The following is a 21,270-nucleotide window of genomic DNA, read 5'->3' on the forward strand; positions in this document are numbered from 1 at the left end:
ACCGGCAACAGCGTCGCCTATGGGCACAAACCCACCGTCGCTGGACCAGACAGGACTGCCAAAAAGTGCTCTTCATTGACGAGTCGTGATTTTGTCTCACCAGGGGTGATGGTCAGATTCACGTTTATCGTCAAAGGAATGAGCGTTACACCGAGGCCTGTACTCTGGAGCGGGATCAATTTGGAGGTGGACGGTCCGTCGTGGTCTGGGGCGGTGTGTCACAGCATCATATGAATGAGCTTGTTGTCATTGCAGGCAGTCTCAACGCTGTGTATTACAGGGAAGACATCCTCCTCCCTCATGTGGTACACTTCCTGCAGGCTCATCCTGACATGACCCTCCAGCATGACAATGCCACCAGCCATACTGCTCGTTCTGTGCATTATTTCCTACAAGACAGGAATATCAGTGTTCTGCCATGGTTAGCAAAGAGCCCGGATCTCAATCCCATTGAGCACGTCTGGGACCTGTTGGATCGGAGGGTGAGAGCTAGGGCCATTCCCCCCAGAAATGTCCAGGAACTTGCAGGTGCCTTTGTGGAAGAGTGGGGTAACATCTCACAGCAAGAACTGGCAAATCTGGTGCAGTCCATGACGAGGAGATGCACTGCAGTACTTAATGCAGTTGGTGGCCACACCAGATACTGACTGTTACTTTTGATCTTGACCCCCCCTTTGTTCAGGGACACATTATTCCATTTCCATTATTCCATTTCTGTTAGTCACATTTCTGTGGAACTGGTTCAGTTTATGTCTCAGTTGTTGAATCTTATGTTCATACAAATATTTACACATGTTAAGTTTGCTGTAAATAAACGCAGATGACAATAAGAAGACGTTTCTTTTTTTTGCTGAGTTTATATATATATATATATATATATATACCGTATACAGTTGAAGTCGGAAGTTTACATACACCTTAGCCAAATACATTTAAACTCAGTTTTTCACAATTCCTGAAATTTAATCCTAGTAAAAATCCCATCTTAGGTTAGTTAGGATCACCACTTTATGTTAAGAATGTGAAATGTCAGAATAATAGAAGAGAGATTGATTTATTTCAGCTTGTATTTCTTTCTTCACATTCCCAGTGGGTCAGAAGTGTACATACACTCAATTAGTATTTGGTAGCATTGCCTTTAAATTGTTTAATTTGGGTCAAACGTTTCGGGTAGCCTTCCACAAGTTTCCCACAATTAGTTTGGTGAATTTTGGCCCATTCCTCCTGACAGAGCTGGTGTAACTGGAGTCAGGTTTGTAGGCCTCGTTGCTCGCTCACGCTTTTTCAGTTCTGCCCTATAGGATTGAGGTCAGGGCTTTGTGATGGCCATTCCAACACCTTGACTTTGTTGCCCTTAAACCATTTTGTGTGTGTGTTTTGGAGTGTCAGTGTAGTATGTGTAAGTGTATGGTTAGAGTCCAGTGAGTGTATATCGAGCCTATGGAAGAGAGTCAGTGCAGAAAATAAGAACAAATATGAATAAAATAAGGGGGTCAATGCAAATAGTCCGGGTAACCATTTGATTAACTGTTCAGCAGTGCTATGGCTTAGGGGTAGAAGCTGTTAAGGAGCCTTTTGGCATTCCGGGACCGCTTGCTGTGCAGTAGCAGAGAGAACAGTCTATGACTTAGGTGGCTGGAGCCTTTGACAATTTTTAAGGCCTTCCTCTGACACTGCCTGGTATAGAGCTTGAAGAATATTGAAACGAATAATGGGCAAATGTTGCACAATCCAGGTGTGGAAAGCTCTTAGAGACTTTACCCAGAAAGACTCACAGCTGTAATCGCTGCCAAAGGTGCTTGTACAAAGTATTGACTCAAGGGTGTGAATACTTATGTAAATTAGATATTTCAGTATTAAATGTTCAATACATTTGCAAACATTTCTTAATATATGTTTTCACTTTTTCATTATGGTGTACTGTGTGTAGCTGGGTGAGAGAAAAACATATTTAATCAATTTTGAATTCAGACTGTAACACAACGAAATGTGGAATAAGTCAAGGTGTATGAATACTTTCTGAAGGCACTGTAGACAAGGATGGGGGCTTGGGGTTTTGATGGGAAAGGTCTAGGCTTTACAGGGAAGGACCATGGTTAGCAGGGTTGGCCTTCATTCCATTTCAACTCAATTAACTCTGAAAATGTAGTCAAATGCAGTTCATGAGTTCACTCAGTTCAGGAAACAACAATATCATTGAATTGGATTTTCTCCGTTTTCAAATGTCCAATTGTTACATTTGCTGAGCTGAGCCAGACTGGAATGGAATCAGAGTTTTGCAGGCAGATCACCCGTGATACAAGCCAGTATTCGACATCCATCCATGGCTGAGGATGTCAGGATATGACGTGGAAACCGGCCACCAGGGGCAACAGTGAGCGCTGTTACCTTTAAGTAAGTTTTGGTTTTTCTAGGACATTGTGGATGTGGATAAGCATCTGCCTCTGACTCCAAAGGTTTCATGGTTGAATCCAGCGATAGAGTGTCAATTTTGATAGTTTTGTTATAAGCCTATCCCAAACCTTAACCATTTGGAGTTAATGCTTAACCTTAAGATTTCTGAGTTAATGCCTAAACTTAACCCTAACCTTAAAATCCGGAGTTAATCCCTACATTTAACCTTAAACACTTTGAGATTTAACGTTTGGAACAACTTTGAAATTTGACGTTTGAGAAACATGGATGAACGTCTAACTCTGATGTGAGACTGAGACCTTGCAGAAATGTTGACATTTGCTGATAGATTTGTGGATCCAGGATCACATGTTGGGATGTGGCTCCCTCTAGTGGTACTTTTCCATATAGACTTACCCACACTCCAGGGTTTCGACCAGGGTTTTATGTTGATGTCAGCTCTAAAGACTTATGGTGACGACATCAACAATCTCTGCATCATTCAAGTCTGTTGCTTTGTGAGAAGGTGTTAAAGTTCACAGATAGCCATTGTTATGTAAAAAACAGCTGAAAAGAACACAGAGCATTGCCTTGGCCCCAAATGAGAGCAGGGATCCATGGGTAAAATACTGGGGTAAATCCTGTATGTAAATGCACCATTAGAAGCTGGATGTAGAAACCAATGGTATAAACTCTGGGTGGTCGTGGTTGTGGTTGTGAGGCACCATCTTTTACTTGAGCATTATTTAGGTCACTGTAAACAAGGGCAACAAAGCCCAAATCCTGTGATAATCAAACAAAACAGAAAATACAACAACCACTGTTGTAATGTGTGGCGGAAAGAAGCATACATTATTTTTGTCCCCACTAGTGACTACCCTTTTCCACTTGTGCTCTAACTAGCTATCCCCCTTTCCCTTTCTTTAAATATTCTCATGAATGGATTTCACATGAATTCTTGGTTATTCCCATCTATGCAAATGGTATGTCTGGCATCTAGTGGTGTTTTGCAGTATGACTGGAGTCCTGTCTATCTCTAACATGCTGACCAGACCAGTTGCAAAATAAATGAACACATACATGTTATTCAATCATTGCACGTGCCCAAGCATCTGCTTAGCCAGGTGCTAAAATAGAACTTGGTTCTATTTGTGACACTGGATGCGCTTCAAGTCCTGTATCTTCCATCTCCTCATTTGTTTTTAGGAGCATATATCAAATCAAATTTCAAATCAAATTTATTTATAAAGCCCTTCTTACATCAGCTGATATCTCAAAGCGCTGTACAGAAACCCAGCCTAAAACCCCAAACAGCAAACAATGCAGGTGTAGAAGCACGGTGGCTAGGAACAACTCCCTAGAAAGGCCAGAACCTAGGAAGAAACCTAGAGAGGAACCAGGCTATGAGGGGTGGCCAGTCCTCTTCTGGCTGTGCCGGGTGGAGATTATAACAGAACATGGCCAAGATGTTCAAAGATGACCAGCAGGGTCAAATAATAATAATCACAGTGGTTGTCGAGGGTGCAACAGGTCAGAACCTCAGGAGTAAATGTCAGTTGGCTTTTCATAGCCGATCATTCAGAGTATCTCTACCGCTCCTGCTGTCTCTGGAGATTTGAAAACAGCAGGTCTGGGACAGGTAGCACGTCCGGTGAACAGATCAGGGTTCCATAGCCGCAGGCAGAACAGTTGAAACTGGAGCAGCAGCACAGCCAGGTGGACTGGGGACAGCAAGGAGTCATCAGGCAAGGTAGTCCTGAGGCATGGTCCTAGGGCTCAGGTCCTCCGAGAGAGAGAGAAAGAGAGAGAGAAAGAGAGAGAGAGAGAGAGAAAGAGAGAGAGAAAGAGAGAGAGAGAAAGAGAGAGAGAGAGAGAGAGAGAGAGAGAGAGAGAGAAAGAGAGAAAGAGAGAAAGAGAGAAAGAGAGAGAGCGAAAGAGAGAACGAGAGAGAGAAAGAGAGAGAGAGAGAGAGAAAGAAAGAGAAAGAAAGAGAGAGAGAGAGAAAGAAAGAAACAATTAGAGAGAGCATACTTAAATTCACACAGGACACCGGATAAGACAGGAGAAATACTCCAGATATAACAGACTGACCCTAGCTCCCCGACACATAAACTACTGCAGCATAAATACTGGAGGCTGAGACAGGAGAGGTCGGGAGACACTGTGGCCCCATCCGACGATACCCCCGGACAGGGCCAAACAGGCAGGATATAACCCTACCCACTTTGCCAAAGCACAGCCCCCACACCACTAGAGGGATTACTTCAACCACCAACTTACCATCCTGAGACAGGGCCGAGTATAGCCCACAAAGATCTCCCCACGGCACAACCCAAGGGGGGCACCAACCCAGACAGGAGGATCACGTCAGTGACTCAACCCACTCAAGTGACGCACCCCTCCTCGAGACGGCATGGAAGAGCACCAGTAAGCAAATTGATATAAAACATCCCCACTAAATGTTTTTAAATGCTCACGAATTTCTACAAAATGAGCACAAATTTATATTAAACATGGCTACAAATTATGAAACGAGCTCACGAATTGTAAAACGTCCACGTACTGTAATATACATCCACTATACTTTTAGTTTTGGATGTTATGATGATATTCCCTGGAGGTCGGGGCCCACAGGGCAGGTGCCCTGCGTGCCCATTCGGTAATCTGGCCCTGATCATGAAATTAAACTACAGGTATTGTTGTTACACATCCTCACACTGTCTTGGAGGATAAAACTGAGACTGTAGCCAGCTTCCATTTTACCTAATTTTATTGTCCAAAGAATGTTCTCATAGTCCAGAAGCATTGGATGAAAATCCACAATGTTGGTGCCATACAGGAGCACTGACCAATCTGCCTCCAAAAGAGGACTGCTGGTTTTGAGGATGGTGTGGAGGTCAGTGGTTGATGATCTGAGCACCCCCTGAGATGGTGAGTATGGTTTCAGTAGACCACTATTGAGCTGGTAGATCAGATAGGAGCTTCGAGGAAAGGTCATTTAGTGCTTTGAATGTGGTTCATATTGCCTTATAGTGAATTCAGGACTTGGACAGGGAGTCGATGCAGCTTAAAGATGCATTTACATGGGGGTTTGGATGATAGTGTCAAATTTCTTAGAATGAGCGAAAATATTAGAGTTTGGGGACTGGAGGGGATAATAGTCAAGTTGGGAAATGTGCAAATATTTAGATACAAACATATAGTCAAGTTGGGGATTATTCAGATATTCCTGTTGAAAAAGAGAAAAGACAGAAAGATATAATCTTACAGTATATTAAATTCATCCCATTGGGCCAAAACTGGTTGAATAAACGTTGTTTCCACCTCATTTCAACAACAACAAAAAAATCTATGTGATGACGGTGAATCAATGTGGAAAACACAATTGGATTTTTTTCACCCAACTTTTAACCAACATTTTTGGTTAATTTCACATTGGTTGATTTCCCAAATTTAAATCAAAACTAGACATTGAACTGATGTCTGTGCCCAGTGGGATTGGAGTTCTGTAATCATATCAGCTCATTTGTCATACTTCTTCTAATCATCCAGAGAGAATGTACCTTTCTTTGAGGTTAACCTTTGAGATGACCTCCCTCAAGGATTCTCGCTCTTTCCTCGGAGCGAATTTGTCCCACATTTTAGCAAAGTCGCCATTGGTGGCCACGTTTCTCAAGATATTGCGACCATGATGCCTGTGGACAAAGATATTAATATCATCTTAAACGTGCAACATATCAAATAATTTCTCCTGTCTGTGATTAAAAACAGTACTCAAACGATGGCAACCTGAGAAAAAATATCCCATCAAAATAAGACATACATTAGGTCGAATTTGCAAGAGGGTCGAGTGCCGTGCGTCCTGCGAAACACAACCCAACCAAGCCGTACTACTTCTTGACACAAAGCCCGCTTAACCTGGAAGCCAGCTGCACCAATGTGTCGGAGAAAACACCATACACCTGGCGACCGTGTCAGCGTGCATTGGTCACCACAGGAGGTCGCTAGTTGGCGATGGGAGAAGAACATCCTTTGGCTTCGGCTAAGCTTTTGGCTTTTTAACTTTCAAACCCACATGAGTGCCTGGACTTGGATATTCCTATGCCACGTAGCACTTATTTGCGTTTATAATTTTTCCTATTTGTTTTCAATTACTATTCCCCTCCAAGAGAACCTGTGGTTGTTTTGGAATACCTAAAATCCGCAATTCAATCCATGACACCCTTTAGCATAGATGCTGTAGACAGCCGACAATGTGGCTTTTAAAGGCAATTTCAATTTGTATTCGTGGTAAACGCTGCAGATGTCGACTCAAGAGTAAATTACCTTTACAAGCTGCATTGTCGGCGATCTAGTGCTATAGCGAGCCATGGATTGAATCACGGCCTAAATTAAGGCCGGCCATTATGTTTAAGCAAGCTACTTTACAGGAGGAACATCCCACCTGACTTCCTGTGCAGGGTCCACAGCCAGTTTACTGACTGCAATCAAGAAACGGTCAGTGAGGTCTTTCTTCCCCGACAGGAGACGAACCATCCCCATGACCTCAGCCAGTCTCTCCAGGTGCTGAGCAGTGCAGCTCCTCACCGCAGCGTTACGGTGGCTGAGGAAGGAAAAACAGAGCACATCAGTTACATGTCATAGAGATACATGAGTTAGGAGACGAATGATAATGGATTGTATTGATGAAGTCTCATCGATGGATCAAAATGTTCAGTAAGACTTTATATTAAAGTCCCTTAATATACCATTTATAAACTGTTTGTGAAGAGTTCAATTACCATTTATTAATCATTATTCCTACATTTGTAAATGTCAATGACAAATCTATAAATAGTTATTTACACATTTATAAACGCTATTTTAAATGATTTGTTCATGATTTATCAGATAATTAATAAGGTATTTGATCATAGTGCCTTGTATATGATTTCATAATGTTAACCTCTCTGGGCTAGGCGGGACGAATTCGTCCCACCTACGCAACAGCCAGTTGAATCCCGTGGCGCGATTTTCAAATACCTTAGAAATGCTATTACTTCAATTTCTCAAACATATGACTATTTTACAGCATTTTAAAGACAAGACTCTCGTTAATCTAACCACACTGTCCGATTTCAAAAAGGCTTTACAACGAAAGCAAAACATTAGATTATGTCAGCAGAGTACCCAGCCAGAAATAATCAGACACCCATTTTTCAAGCTAGCATATAATGTCACATAAACCCAGAAGACAGCTAAATGCAGCACTAACCTTTGATGATCTTCATCAGATGACACACCTAGGACATTATGTTATACAATACATGCATGTTTTGTTCAATCAAGTTCATATTTATATCAAAAACCAGCTTTTTACATTAGCATGTGACGTTCAGAACTAGCATACCCCCCGCAAACTTCCGGGGAATTTACTAACAATTTACTAAATTACTCACGATAAACGTTCACAAAAAACATAACAATTATTTTAAGAATTATAGATACAGAACTCCTTTGTGCAATCGAGGTGTCCGATTTTAAAATAGCTTTTCGGTGAAAGCACATTTTGCAATATTCTCAGTAGATAGCCCAGCCATCACGGCTAGCCATTTAGACACCGACCAAGTTTAGCCCTGACCAAAGTCAGATTTACTATTACAAAAGTTTGATTACCTTTGTTGTCTTCGTCAGAATGCATTCCCAGGACTGCTACTTCAATAACAAATGTTGGTTTGGTCCAAAATAATCCATCGTTATATCCAAACAGCGGCATTTTGTTCGTGCGTTCCAGACACTATCCGAAATGGTAAATCAGGGTTACGAGCATGGCGCAATTCGTGACAAAAAATTCTAAATATTCCATTACCGTACTTCGAAGCATGTCAACCGCTGTTTAAAATCCATTTTTATGCCATTTTTCTCGTAAAAAGCGATAATATTCCGACCGGGAATCTCCGTTTAGGTAAACAGAGGAAAGAAAACAAAGCTTTCGGTCGACGCGGGCACGAGCCTGAGTCTCACAGTACTGTAACCAGCCACTACCCAAACGCGCTACTTTTTTTCAGCCAGAGCCTGCAAAGCCACGATTCAGCTTTTTGCCGCCTTCTGAGAGACCATGTGAGCCGTAGGAAGTGTCACGTAACAGCAGAGATCCTTTGTAATGGATAGAGATGGCAAAGAAGGCCAAGAAATGGTCAGACAGGGTACTTCCTGTACAGAATCTTCTCAGGTTTTGACCTGCAAATTTGAGTTCTGTTATACTCACAGAGACCATTCAAACAGTTTTAGAAACTTTGGAGTGTTTTCTATCCAAAGCCAATAATTATATGCATATTCTAGTTACTGGGCAGGAGTAGTAACCAGATTAAATCGGGTACGTTTTTTATCCAGCCGTGTCAATACTGCCCCCTAGCCCTTCTTGCTAGTCAATGTAAACTCATTGCCTATAAATAAATATACATATTTATAAATGTATTTATATTCCAGCCCAGGCGCAATTTCGATTTTGGTCACTAGATGGCAGCAGTGTCAGTGCAAAGTCTTAGACTGATCCAATGAACCATTGTATATCTGTTCAAAATGTTGTATCAAGACTGCCCAAATGTGCCTAATTGGTTTATCAATACATTGTGCACTCTTCTCAAACAAATAGATTGATATTCTTTCACTGTAATACCTACTGTAAATTGGACAGTGCAGTTAAATTAACAAGAATTTAAGCTTTCTGCCCATATCTGTCCTGGGAAATGTTTTTGTTACTTACAACCTCATGCTAATCACATTTGCCTACATTAGCTCAACCGTCCCGCGGGGGGGACACTGATCCCGTAGAGGTTTAATATCATAATGTTTCTTAAGACCTGCCTAAATGAAAACATGTGAATATTTGTGATGGTGTATATTAAATTGATTGACTTTGTAGTGTGGTAGTATTTGATATATAACTATTTATACATTAAAATGTTTATCTTTTACGCTATAAAGATACTTAAAATATGCAAGCAAGCATTAGGCAATGAGTTGACATTGACTAGCAAGAATTGGACTGAGAGTGGAAAGGTATTTAACATTATGAAATCATATACAAGGCATTAACAAACATTACAATGCAATACCTTATGCATGATCAGAGAGGGAGAGAAGTCATAGCCTGAAAGGCCATGCCCCAAGAGTCGCTGGGGTGGAGAGAGAGAGAGCGTATCTCACTAGCGCAGGTCAGGAACAAAGAAAAAGAGAGAGACAATGAATCTAAGACTCTTAAAAGCCTCTGAGTTGTTAAAATAAAACAATGTGAGTTGTTAACCAATATGCTACTATAAAAGTGAACTTCCAATCAGATATCAGACCTACAGATGTAAACACAACTGAAACTCTGCTACCCAGAGTGGTAACGAGAGGGTTGGCGAGATAATTGAAATTATAAACCCGGTGGTTCGAGCCCTGAATGCTGATTGGCTGAAAGCTGTGGCGTATAACCTACCATTTGGTTTTGAAATATTGAAACCAAACCATATGATTTGAATGAAGTATTTAAGTAAACAACAGGAAAAGGTGACTGTAAGAAGCACTCATAATTTCAAATAGGCTACATGTCGTATTAAACAGCATATAAACACTCTAAATAGGTCAGGAGTCAGACATGTAGCCTAATATGAAATGTATTTGTAGTAGAATTAAAATGGTTATTCCATCAAACTTCAAATTATTAGAATAGTACACAACGCAGAACAGAACAACCAGGTTCAGGGCCAAAGCCCTTCCAAGTTCAGACAGAAGGGGGAGTCAGATCACTTTGATCGCCAGGAACTTTACTTTTGGTGTCCATTTTTAATTGTTGCGCTACTGGTGCTGCCTGTTGATGTTAGGTGGGCAGTTACAGTAGCTGAATGATGTTAACATCTTCGGGTTTTGTTTCATTAAATATATTTTATTTCATCTGGGTGCTTGCTTCACCTACTAACACCTTGGTACTATCCGTAGCTGCCGTTCTCCTCAGACCGAGAAAACACTGAGAAAGGTGTGTCTTGCTGTAGATATTGTTATAAGGGAATGTGAGACTTTAGAAACATGTAACTTTCAGAGTTTTATTGTTGTTATTAATATAGTTTACAGAGTGCTAAAAGTGCTGCTGTTGCTAGCTAGCATGCCTTTCTGTGATGCAGACGGTTAGCTGAGCTGGTGCGGGCGTTGCATTATGGGAGATGTAGTTTGGTCCTCTAAGGTCTGAATGGGATAGAGGCGATTTCACGTTGTAACTTGTTTGTGCTGCAGTGTTTTTTGTAAATTAGTTGTTTTATTTTGGTACTGTCAACACTATGGCGCACACGCGCAGCCAGTTTGGGTTCCGTGTAAGCTCAGCATTTACGCAACATTTTGTTGTATTAAATCGTTATAGTCTATAAATTGCACATACATGCTGATTGACTTACTTAGAATTAAATACAAATTAAATTAAAAATGCCTCATTAGGCTCAGTCTACAGTGCCTTTGAATTTATTTTTAGAAACATGAGTTTGGCCAGAGTCTGTAGCTTCAGGCTCATGTGATTGTGCCTGGAGAGCAGGCCAGCCGCAGAGAATACACTCTCAGCTCTTGCAGAGCCACTTGGGATGCTAAACACCGTTTGGGCCACTAATGCCAGGCTGGGCAGGGATGCATAGTTATTTTTATTTTGTTCTGTAGGTAGGCCTAAAGGATTTTCGTTGAAATATCTCTATGAAAACAGAACGCTCCTTGAAAGACGTAATAGAGTTAACATGCCCTCAATGATGGCCTAATGTATAGATAATAGAAGGAAAATTAACTGAACTTTTTAGAGATCCTTTTTTGTTCATAAATAATGTGCTAAAATGACACACTTAGCTAGCTACCCACCTCGTTCCTTTCTGTTAGCATGTACACGTAGTAAGTACATGCTTTCGGGATACCTGTCTTTTCATTCTTTAGTTGTGGACACTACATAACCACACTCCCTCTCTTGCTCTTGGTCCTCATCTTTGTAAGTCACCTTGATTTTTGACCTGTGTGTTTTATCAGCTTCTTTATGAAGATATTTAGAATATTAGATGACAGTAGCTAAAGCAAGGTGCTATAGCAGCACACAAGTAGACTACAAATGCATGCTGGGCCGGGCATGCCTTGAGCTTGTAAAATGAGTGCTACTGGAGCACTACTGGAGCGAAATTGAAGGGGGCGAGAAAGCCGAAGCCCCAGCCTCTGGGAAACTTGCTCCACGATCCAGTCAAATAGGGCAAGCTCCACTCCTCACTCTGCTCACATACTCTGGCATGGCCACACCCTAAGTGGGACTGACTGTGCAGCTATCTGTATCTCAGTCAGACTTATCGCTTTGGAGCCTATTTGTGCTCTGTTCTAACAAATCTCGCTGCGCATCATGTAGAAATGACCTAGTCTGATCATGCTCTTTTTCAAATGCTTGAAGTTCTGCTTCCAATTGCTCTATGTTGCACTCTGATTTCCTCTGGGAAGTTCATCAGTAGTTTGCTGTGTTGCTATTCGTTTTTCCCCGAGTAAAAGCGCAGCAAGCTTTAGAATGAACATTCTCTTGTATTTTTTCTTATGCTTGTCAATAGACTGAGTATACAAAACATTAAGAACACCTTCTCTTTCCATGACAGACTGACCAGGTGAACCCAATTATTGATGTCACTTGTTAAATCCAATCAAATGTATTTATATAGCCCTTCTTACATCAGCTGATATCTCAAAGTGCTGTACAGAAACCCAGCCTAAAACCCCAAACAGCAAGCAATGCAGGTGTAGAAGCATGGTGGCTAGGAAAAACTCCCTAGAAAGGCCAAAACCTAGGAAGAAACCTAGAGAGGAACCAGGCTATGAGGGGTGGCCAGTCCTCTTCTGGCTGTGCCGGGTGGAGATTATAACAGCACATGGCCTAGATGTTCAAATGTTCATAAATCCACTTCAATCAGTATAAATGAAAGGGAGGTGACAGGTTTAATAAGGATTTTTAAGTTTTGAGACAATATGGACATGGATTGTGTATGTGTGCCATTCAGAGGGTGAATGGGCAAGACAATATTTAAGTGCCTTTGAACGGGGGGCTAGGGTCATTCTGTTATATCCGGTGTAATTCTCCTGTCTTTTCTGGTGTCCTGTGTGATGTTATATATGCTCCCTCTAATTCTCTCATCTTTCTCTCTCTCTCCCCTCTCGGAGGACCTGAGCCCTAGGACCATGCCTCAGGACCATCTGGCCTGACGACTCCTGAATGTCCCCGTCCCTAGTCCATCTGGTCGTGCTGCTGACCCCGTTTCTGCTGTTCTGTCTGCGGCCATAGAACCCTGACATGTTCACCAGACCCCCCGCACCCCCTATGTTTGGTATACTCAGTACTAAAGAATTTCATCCCTATTCGAATCAAATGTGAGAACATTCTTGCCTTTTTTGATCAAATCATTAATACGAGTCGATTACCATAATTAAAAAATGTAGATTGCTTGCATATTCGCCATCACATAGGCCACATGTTTGTTATATATGTTAATTTTACCTTTTTTTAACTCGTTAGTCAGTTAAGAACAAATTCTTATTTTAAATGATGGCCTAGGAACAGTGGGTTAACTACCTTGTTCAGGGGCAGAACAACAGATTTTTACCTTGTCAGCTCGGGGATTCGATCTTGCAATCTTTCAGTTACAAGTCCAAACCGCTAACCACTAGGCTACCTGCTGCCCCAATAGAATAATAGAATAGAATAAACTCAAATTTAGTCCAAAGTATCTGTAAGATATATCACATCGGGGTCACCATTTACTGTAGTGTCGAATTACAGGAAATTAACTTTAATATGCACATGTTTCTCTCCGCAGTCAAGCCATAATTGTTGGGAACCCGCTTGGTGGGGGGGCCTTCCAACCAAATCTCCCCAAGAGGCTAAAGAGGCTAGAGCCGGCCCTGCTCTGGAGCATCACTTTCATATAAAGTGTTAACAAATGTTCTCGTGTAGAGATGATACACATCCACTGCAAATTAGGTCCGGGACGATACCAGTATCCAAAACACGAAGTGGATAAAAGTTCTTTAGGAAAACAGACGTAATGTTGGAAACAAATATCATTATGTTGTCATCCTGAGTAATATTTATTTATTTTCCAAGCTGTATCAGACAATATTTTACATACAGCAGGTTTTAAAGGACCAAAGAGTGAGATCTGCTATGCGTTTTCATTTTTGCCATTGAAAATATATTGCAATACTGGTACTGTCCTGGCCCTAATACAAATTTTCAATCTGTCACTGGCCCAGGCGGTTGTCCCTACGTGCTTCAAGACCGCAACCATTGTGCCAGTGCCGCAGCAGTCGACCGCATCAAGCCCGAATGACCTCCGACCTGTTGCACTCACCCCCACGATCATGAAGTGCTTCGAAAGACTGGTTTTGGCCTACCTTAAGTCCTGCCTCCCTCCAACACTGGATCCCCACCAGTTTGCCTACCGACCGAACAGGTCTGCAGAGGACGCCATCTTCACAGCTTTACACTCTTCCATGACAAAACCAACACCTATGTGAGAATGCTGTTCATAGACTTTAGCTCAGCATTCAATACGGTCATTCCCTCTAGGCTGGTCACCAAACTCCATGACCTAGGGATCAGCCCCTCTCTCTGTAACTGGACTTTGGACTTCCTGACCAACAGACCCCAGTCTGTCAGGTTAGACGACTTCACCACCTCAACCCTGAACCTGAACACTGGTGTGCCGAGCCTCTTCCTGTACTCCCTCTTCACCTACGACTGAGTTTCTGTACACGGTATCAACACCATCGTCAAGTTCGCAGACGAAACCACGGTGGTAGGTCTGATCAGTGACAATGACGAGCCAGCCTACAGGGGAGGAGGTCAAGCACCTGGCTGCATGGTGCGCTGACAACAACCTGGCCCTCAATGCAAAGAAAACCAAGGAGCTCATAGTGGATTAACAGGAAGTCTAAAAGCCGCAGCCACGCCCCAGTTCTCATTGATGGCACTGAAGTGGAGCGTGTGCCCAGCTTCAAATTCCTGGGTGTCTACATCTCCGATGACCTCTGCTGGACCCGCAACACCTCAACCCTAGTCAAGAAGGCGCAGCAGCGCCTGTACTTTTGAGGAGGCTGAAGAAGGCCTGCCTGTCCCCCAAGATCCTGGTGAAATTTTACCACTGCACGGTCGAGAGCAATCTGACTAACTGCGCCACAGTGTGGTTTGGCGGGTGCTCCGTGGCTGACCGGAAGGCCCTGCAACGGGTGGTGAAAACCACCCACCACATCACTGGTGCCCAGCTCTCTGCCATCGGAGACCTCCAGCGCATCAGGGACCCTTCACATCCATGCCACAAACAAAAGGTACTGCCTCTCAGGGACCTTGTTGCACTACTCTCTTTGTCCATTTCACAGTACTACTGGACTCTGACATTGCTTTGCAAAATCTGATTAAGGACATAATTCAGTTGTACATGTACATGTCTACCTCGGTAACCTCATTGCTGCTCTCCCTGCATTTCAGTTGCATGCCTCCTTGCACTTTCAATTTGCCTTCATTGCACATTTAGACTTGCCATTTGCCTTCATTGCACATTTATACATCCCACTTAATAACGTACTTAGTTATTTTACTTTTTACTACATTTTCTGCACTCTTTTATTTGCACTTCTGGTCAGATACTAACTGCATTTCGTTGTACTTGTTCAATGACAATAAAGTTGATTCTAATCTAATGTGTGGTATACTTAAGCGAGCAGTGACCATTTTGCACCAGAAAGTTCACTACATATCAATTATCTATTGCATTGTCACATCAGGTCCGTTTGGAGTGAATCCTAACTTCCATTCGAGTCAACCTTTCAATGTGAGACAAAGTGAACATTTGTGGAAGTCCGGATCTACCCCTTAGTGAGTGTTAATTGACCCCTCTCCCTCTTTACCTCAGCCCACCGACCAGCAGGGCATTCATGACACGGGTAGGGGTGCAGCTCTGCACCATGTGACCCAGGGCAAAGTTGGCGGCCTGCCGGATGAAGTTGTTGGCCTCGCTGGCTTTGTGCAGCAGCACGCGTGCCGTCCCCTCCACCTCACTGTCCATGGCCCTCTGGAGGTGAACGTACATGTCACCCAGTGTGGCCATGGCAGCACAGGACACTGCAGAGCGCAGGTTCTTCACCTGAATCATAATAACACGCACAGGACCAGCTATTAATGTTGAGCAGTACAACCCACGAACATCAGAAACATGACACAATCATTTGACTTGTTCTCCAAATGTAGCAGATTTGTGCAGATGAATGAATAGGGCAGTGAATGAATAGAGCTACCTCATTTATAATGGCAAGGCAGATATCATGGAGTTTAGGCATCAGTATGTCCATGTGGTTCTGAGCCATCACACGGAGAGAGGTCAAGCCCTCGATCTTCTTCTCCCTGCAAGTCAGTGAAAGAAACGTAAGCAATTTCCACAACATTTTCCAAAAACATTATAAAGATGTTCATCAATTAGGACTCTGGTCTCTTAATTTCAGAAGTTTCTACGCTCTGTAGCTCAAATCTACATTTCCAAGGACACTACACTGTGCTTCCTTTAGCCTAGCTCCATTGGTCTTGTCTACAGTGAATGCTCACCAGTCATCAGAGGCAGAGTGGAGCAGCTTGAAGGTCTTAGTCAGGGCCTGCTCTGGGTTGGACAGGGGCTGCAATCTGGCCTGGTCCTGACTTTTCTTTATTTGGCCCTTTGGCTCACTGGCTGCCTTCTTGTCTATGGGTTGACAGCAGACATCTATCTCTCTGTGAACTGTATGTATGTATTTATGCATTTACTCATTTCCATATCTGTTTGTAGCTTTTAACACTAGAACATCTTAGTTCATTATGATATCATTTTAAATTTAGCACACATTTTTTGGTGCTCACCCTGCTCAGAAGCAGGGTCTAATTCGCCTTGAGCAAAGGTTATCTCACTGTGCAACAGGCAAAGCAAGTGTGGAAAAATGTCTTAGCCCTGGGCTAAAGCCATTTGTGTCCCTTCCCTTCCTACTATCAGTCTACCTAGCTTCATCTCCCTGTCTAATTTAAATTAGTGTGAGTACATGAGAGGGACTGACCTGAGCCGGTGTCAGCCTTTTGCAGGCTAAGGAACCTTGTAGGCCGAGGCAGTTTGCTCCTGGGCTTGGTAGGGGGGGGAGCAGGCCTGGGTGGGCTGTCACGCGACTTTACCGGGGTCCCAACATCCAAGTAGTCACGGAGCTCCGCAGGGGTGTTCATATCCACTGAGCTCAGGCTTCCCAGAGAGCTGGTGGCTATTTCCCCCATGGACATGGCCGAGCCAAAACTTCTCCTGCCCATGGCCTTCACCTCATGTACCACCTTTGGCGTAGACAAGAAAAGAATGCTCCCATCATAGAAATGCATATAGAACTAGTATATACATAAACTAATACACAGAGATCCTTAATTCTAGGATCTATTCTATCATGCCGTCAAAGAGAGTATCCTTTCTAACCTGTACCCCGCACACTGTACCCCCTCAACTAACCTGTACCCCGCACACTGACTCGGTACCGATACCCCCTGTATATAGCCTCGTTATTGTTATGTCATTGTGTTACTTTTATTATTATTATTATTATTGTTTACATTAGTTTATTTGTTAAATATTTTCCTAACTCTTCTTGAACTGCACTGTTGGTTTCACAGTATGGTCTACACTTGTGTTTTCACAAATTTTCACATTTACAATAAATTGAAAGTCCATCCTACCTTCCAGGCCTCCTCCTTCAGGTGAGCCTCGATGTCCCTCACCTCCTCCATCAGGTCAATGGGTCCGTTGTTGTCAGCACAGCCCTGGTCCAACTGGACTTTCAGGGCTTTGACTCCCCGCCTGCCCTTCTTCTTCTTGCCCCTCTTGGAGGGAGCTCCAGTGGGAGGGACGGGAACAGGCCGCACGCTACTGCTGCTGAATGACTTATTTACCTGGATGGACTCCAGAGAGTGAGATCCGGGTCGAACTTGGGCTCCGTCCACCCCCACCACGTTCTTCAGTGGGGCCAGAGCTATGTGTTCAAGCCTTCGTGGCAAAGGCCTCGGTGGAGCTTTCGGCCGCGGAATGCACTGAATAGAGGGGACGAAGTGGTGCGCGAAGGTGCTGCCAACCCCGATGAGAGCAGTCCGGACATAATTCTCATGGATAGCACTTATCTTTCTTTGCTTTCCTTCCATGGCCTCTCTCTCAGCTCTCTGCATCTGCAGAAGTCTGGCATCACTGATGAAGCCCCGATGGCCCTCTGGGATTGGGTAGCTCTCCTGATAGCCCTGGATCACAATGGTATAGTATGAAATGAATAGCAGAAGTGAAGTAGTCAACATAGTTTCTACAGTGTGTCATATAAAGCTTTTAAGCTAAAGATGTTATGGATGTAGGCCTACTGTATGTCTATGAAACCACAAAATAAACACAGTGATATTTTTGAAAAACGTTTGAAATACTGATGAGCCTTACAAAACTTGAAAACCTGTCCTGGTCATCCTGTTGGTTTAAAGCCATGTTTTGCTTCCTCAAGTTTTCGATGACGCTCCTCATCTGAGAGTTCTCCTTCTGGAGTTTGTCAAACTCACTTGATTTTCTTCCTCGATAAGCCATTGATAATAAATGTTAACACTCTCAAAATAAGAACTTAACCTATCTCTGTGAGAGAACTATCATGAAATGGTAAATGACTTAAATGTAAATGTAAATGTAAATGTTGCTTGTCAGATGGAACCAGCAATGATATCATGGCAAGGATTCCGTTACATTGTGATGTCATAATGGGGTCTGTTGACAGCACTGAGCACATCAGCACATGGTGAACATTCATGAAAGCTTTTTGATTCCCATATAAAATCATAAATGTGTGATGAATTTGTAAATATATATATATATATAAACTCAGCAAAAAATAAACGTCCCTTTTTTTAGGACACTGTCTTCCACAGATAATTCGTAAAAATCCATGTAACTTCACAGATCTTCATTGTAAAGGGTTTAAACACTGTTTCCCATGCTTGTTCAATGAACCATAAACAATTATTGAACATGCACCTGTGGAACAGTCATTAAGACACTAACAGCTTACAGACGGTAGGCAATTAAGGTCACAGTTATGAAAACTTAGGACACCAAACAGGCCTTTCTACTGACTCTGAAAAACACCAAAAGAAAGATGCCCAGGGTCCCTGCTCATCTGCGTGAACGTGCCTTAGGCATGCTGCAAGGAGGCATGAGGACTGCAGATGTGGCCAGGGCAATAAATTGCAATGTCCGTACTGTGAGACGCCTAAGACAGCGCAACAGGGAGACAGGACGGACAGCTGATCATACTCGCAGTGGCAGACCACGTGTAACAACACCTGCACAGGATCGGTACATGCAAACATCACACCTGCGGGACAGGTACAGGATGGCAACAACAACTGCCCGAGTTACACCAGGAACGCAAAATCCCTCTATCAGTGCTCAGACTGTCCGCAATAGGCTGTGAGAGGCTGGACTGAGGGCTTGAAGGCCTGTTGTAAGGCAGGTCCTCACCAGACGTCACCGGCAACAGCGTCGCCTATGGGCACAAACCCACCGTCGCTGGACCAGACAGGACTGCCAAAAAGTGCTCTTCATTGACGAGTCGTGATTTTGTCTCACCAGGGGTGATGGTCAGATTCACGTTTATCGTCGAAGGAATGAGCGTTACACCGAGGCCTGTACTCTGGAGCGGGATCAATTTGGAGGTGGACGGTCCGTCGTGGTCTGGGGCGGTGTGTCACAGCATCATATGACTGAGCTTGTTGTCATTGCAGGCAGTCTCAACGCTGTGTATTACAGGGAAGACATCCTCCTCCCTCATGTGGTACACTTCCTGCAGGCTCATCCTGACATGGCCCTCCAGCGTGACAATGCCACCAGCCATACGCGATATAGTGTGCCAGAAAACGGGGGGGAGAGAGCCATTCCAGAAATGGGGAACTTGCAGGTGCCTTGGTGGAAGAGTGGGGTAACATCTCACAGCAAGAACTGGCAAATCTGGTGCAGTCCATGACGAGGAGATGCACTGCAGTACTTAATGCAGTTGGTGGCCACACCAGATACTGACTGTTACTTTTGATCTTGACCCCCCCTTTGTTCAGGGACACATTATTCCATTTCCATTATTCCATTTCTGTTAGTCACATTTCTGTGGAACTGGTTCAGTTTATGTCTCAGTTGTTGAATCTTATGTTCATACAAATATTTACACATGTTAAGTTTGCTGAAAATAAACGCAGTTGACAATAAGAGGACGTTTCTTTTTTTGCTGAGTTATATATATATATATATATATATATATATATATACCGTATACAGTTGAAGTCGGAAGTTTACATACACCTTAGCCAAATACATTTAAACTCAGTTTTTCACAATTCCTGAAATTTAATCCTAGTAAAAATCCCATCTTAGGTTAGTTAGGATCACCACTTTATGTTAAGAATGTGAAATGTCAGAATAATAGAAGAGAGATTGATTTATTTCAGCTTGTATTTCTTTCTTCACATTCCCAGTGGGTCAGAAGTGTACATACACTCAATTAGTATTTGGTAGCATTGCCTTTAAATTGTTTAATTTGGGTCAAACGTTTCGGGTAGCCTTCCACAAGTTTCCCACAATTAGTTTGGTGAATTTTGGCCCATTCCTCCTGACAGAGCTGGTGTAACTGAGTCAGGTTTGTAGGCCTCGTTGCTCGCTCACGCTTTTTCAGTTCTGCCCTATAGGATTGAGGTCAGGGCTTTGTGATGGCCATTCCAACACCTTGACTTTGTTGCCCTTAAACCATTTTGTGTGTGTGTTTTGGAGTGTCAGTGTAGTATGTGTAAGTGTATGGTTAGAGTCCAGTGAGTGTATATCGAGCCTATGGAAGAGAGTCAGTGCAGAAAATAAGAACAAATATGAATAAAATAAGGGGGTCAATGCAAATAGTCAGGGTAACCATTTGATTAACTGTTCAGCAGTGCTATGGCTTAGGGGTAGAAGCTGTTAAGGAGCCTTTTGGCATTCCGGGACCGCTTGCTGTGCAGTAGCAGAGAGAACAGTCTATGACTTAGGTGGCTGGAGCCTTTGACAATTTTTAAGGCCTTCCTCTGACACTGCCTGGTATAGAGCTTGAAGAATATTGAAACGAATAATGGGCAAATGTTGCACAATCCAGGTGTGGAAAGCTCTTAGAGACTTTACCCAGAAAGACTCACAGCTGTAATCGCTGCCAAAGGTGCTTGTACAAAGTATTGACTCAAGGGTGTGAATACTTATGTAAATTAGATATTTCAGTATTAAATGTTCAATACATTTGCAAACATTTCTTAATATATGTTTTCACTTTTTCATTATGGTGTACTGTGTGTAGCTGGGTGAGAGAAAAACATATTTAATCAATTTTGAATTCAGACTGTAACACAACGAAATGTGGAATAAGTCAAGGTGTATGAATACTTTCTGAAGGCACTGTAGACAAGGATGGGGGCTTGGGGTTTTGATGGGAAAGGTCTAGGCTTTACAGGGAAGGACCATGGTTAGCAGGGTTGGCCTTCATTCCATTTCAACTCAATTAACTCAAATGCAGTTCATGAGTTCACTCAGTTCAGGAAACAACAATATCATTGAATTGGATTTTCTACGTTTTCAAATGTCCAATTGCTACATTTGCTGAGCTGAGCCAGACTGGAATGGAATCAGAGTTTTGCAGGCAGATCACCCGTGATACAAGTCAGTATTCGACATCCATCCATGGCTGAGGATGTCAGGATATGACGTGGAAACCGGCCACCAGGGGCAACAGTGAGCGCTGTTACCTTTAAGTAAGTTTTGGTTTTTCTAGGACATTGTG

At 43.0% G+C, this 21,270-nt stretch overlaps 1 protein-coding gene across 9 annotated transcripts in view; it reads right to left on the reverse strand.

Annotated features, from left to right (window-relative positions):
• The window catches only part of LOC106585511 (TOG array regulator of axonemal microtubules protein 2), a 29,739-nt gene extending 11,640 nt beyond the window's left edge, over nt 1–18,099 (reverse strand). For 2 of the 9 annotated variants that reach the window (XR_006763454.1, XR_006763453.1), the window contains exons 1-6: nt 17,880–18,099; nt 17,141–17,692; nt 16,486–16,747; nt 16,007–16,175; nt 15,703–15,808; nt 15,399–15,551 (exon numbers count right to left, since the gene is read on the reverse strand). Coding sequence is in view for 5 of the 9 variants with exons in the window: in XM_045712192.1 (XP_045568148.1) it covers nt 5,939–6,089; nt 6,839–6,997; nt 15,316–15,551; nt 15,703–15,808; nt 16,007–16,175; nt 16,486–16,747; nt 17,141–17,692; nt 17,880–18,020 (1,776 nt within the window). In the remaining 4 variants the exon portion in view is untranslated. Of the gene's footprint in view, nt 1–4,136; nt 4,178–5,146; nt 6,090–6,838; nt 6,998–15,315; nt 15,552–15,702; nt 15,809–16,006; nt 16,176–16,485; nt 16,748–17,140; nt 17,693–17,879 lie in introns of those variants that run through there. The other 7 variants (XM_045712194.1, XR_006763456.1, XM_045712193.1 and 4 more) reach the window with 7 other exon arrangements.
• Nucleotides 18,100–21,270: the final 3,171 nt, after the last annotated feature.

The sequence above is a fragment of the Salmo salar genome, unplaced genomic scaffold (assembly GCF_905237065.1).
Source record: "Salmo salar unplaced genomic scaffold, Ssal_v3.1, whole genome shotgun sequence".
NCBI lineage: Eukaryota > Metazoa > Chordata > Actinopteri > Salmoniformes > Salmonidae > Salmo > Salmo salar.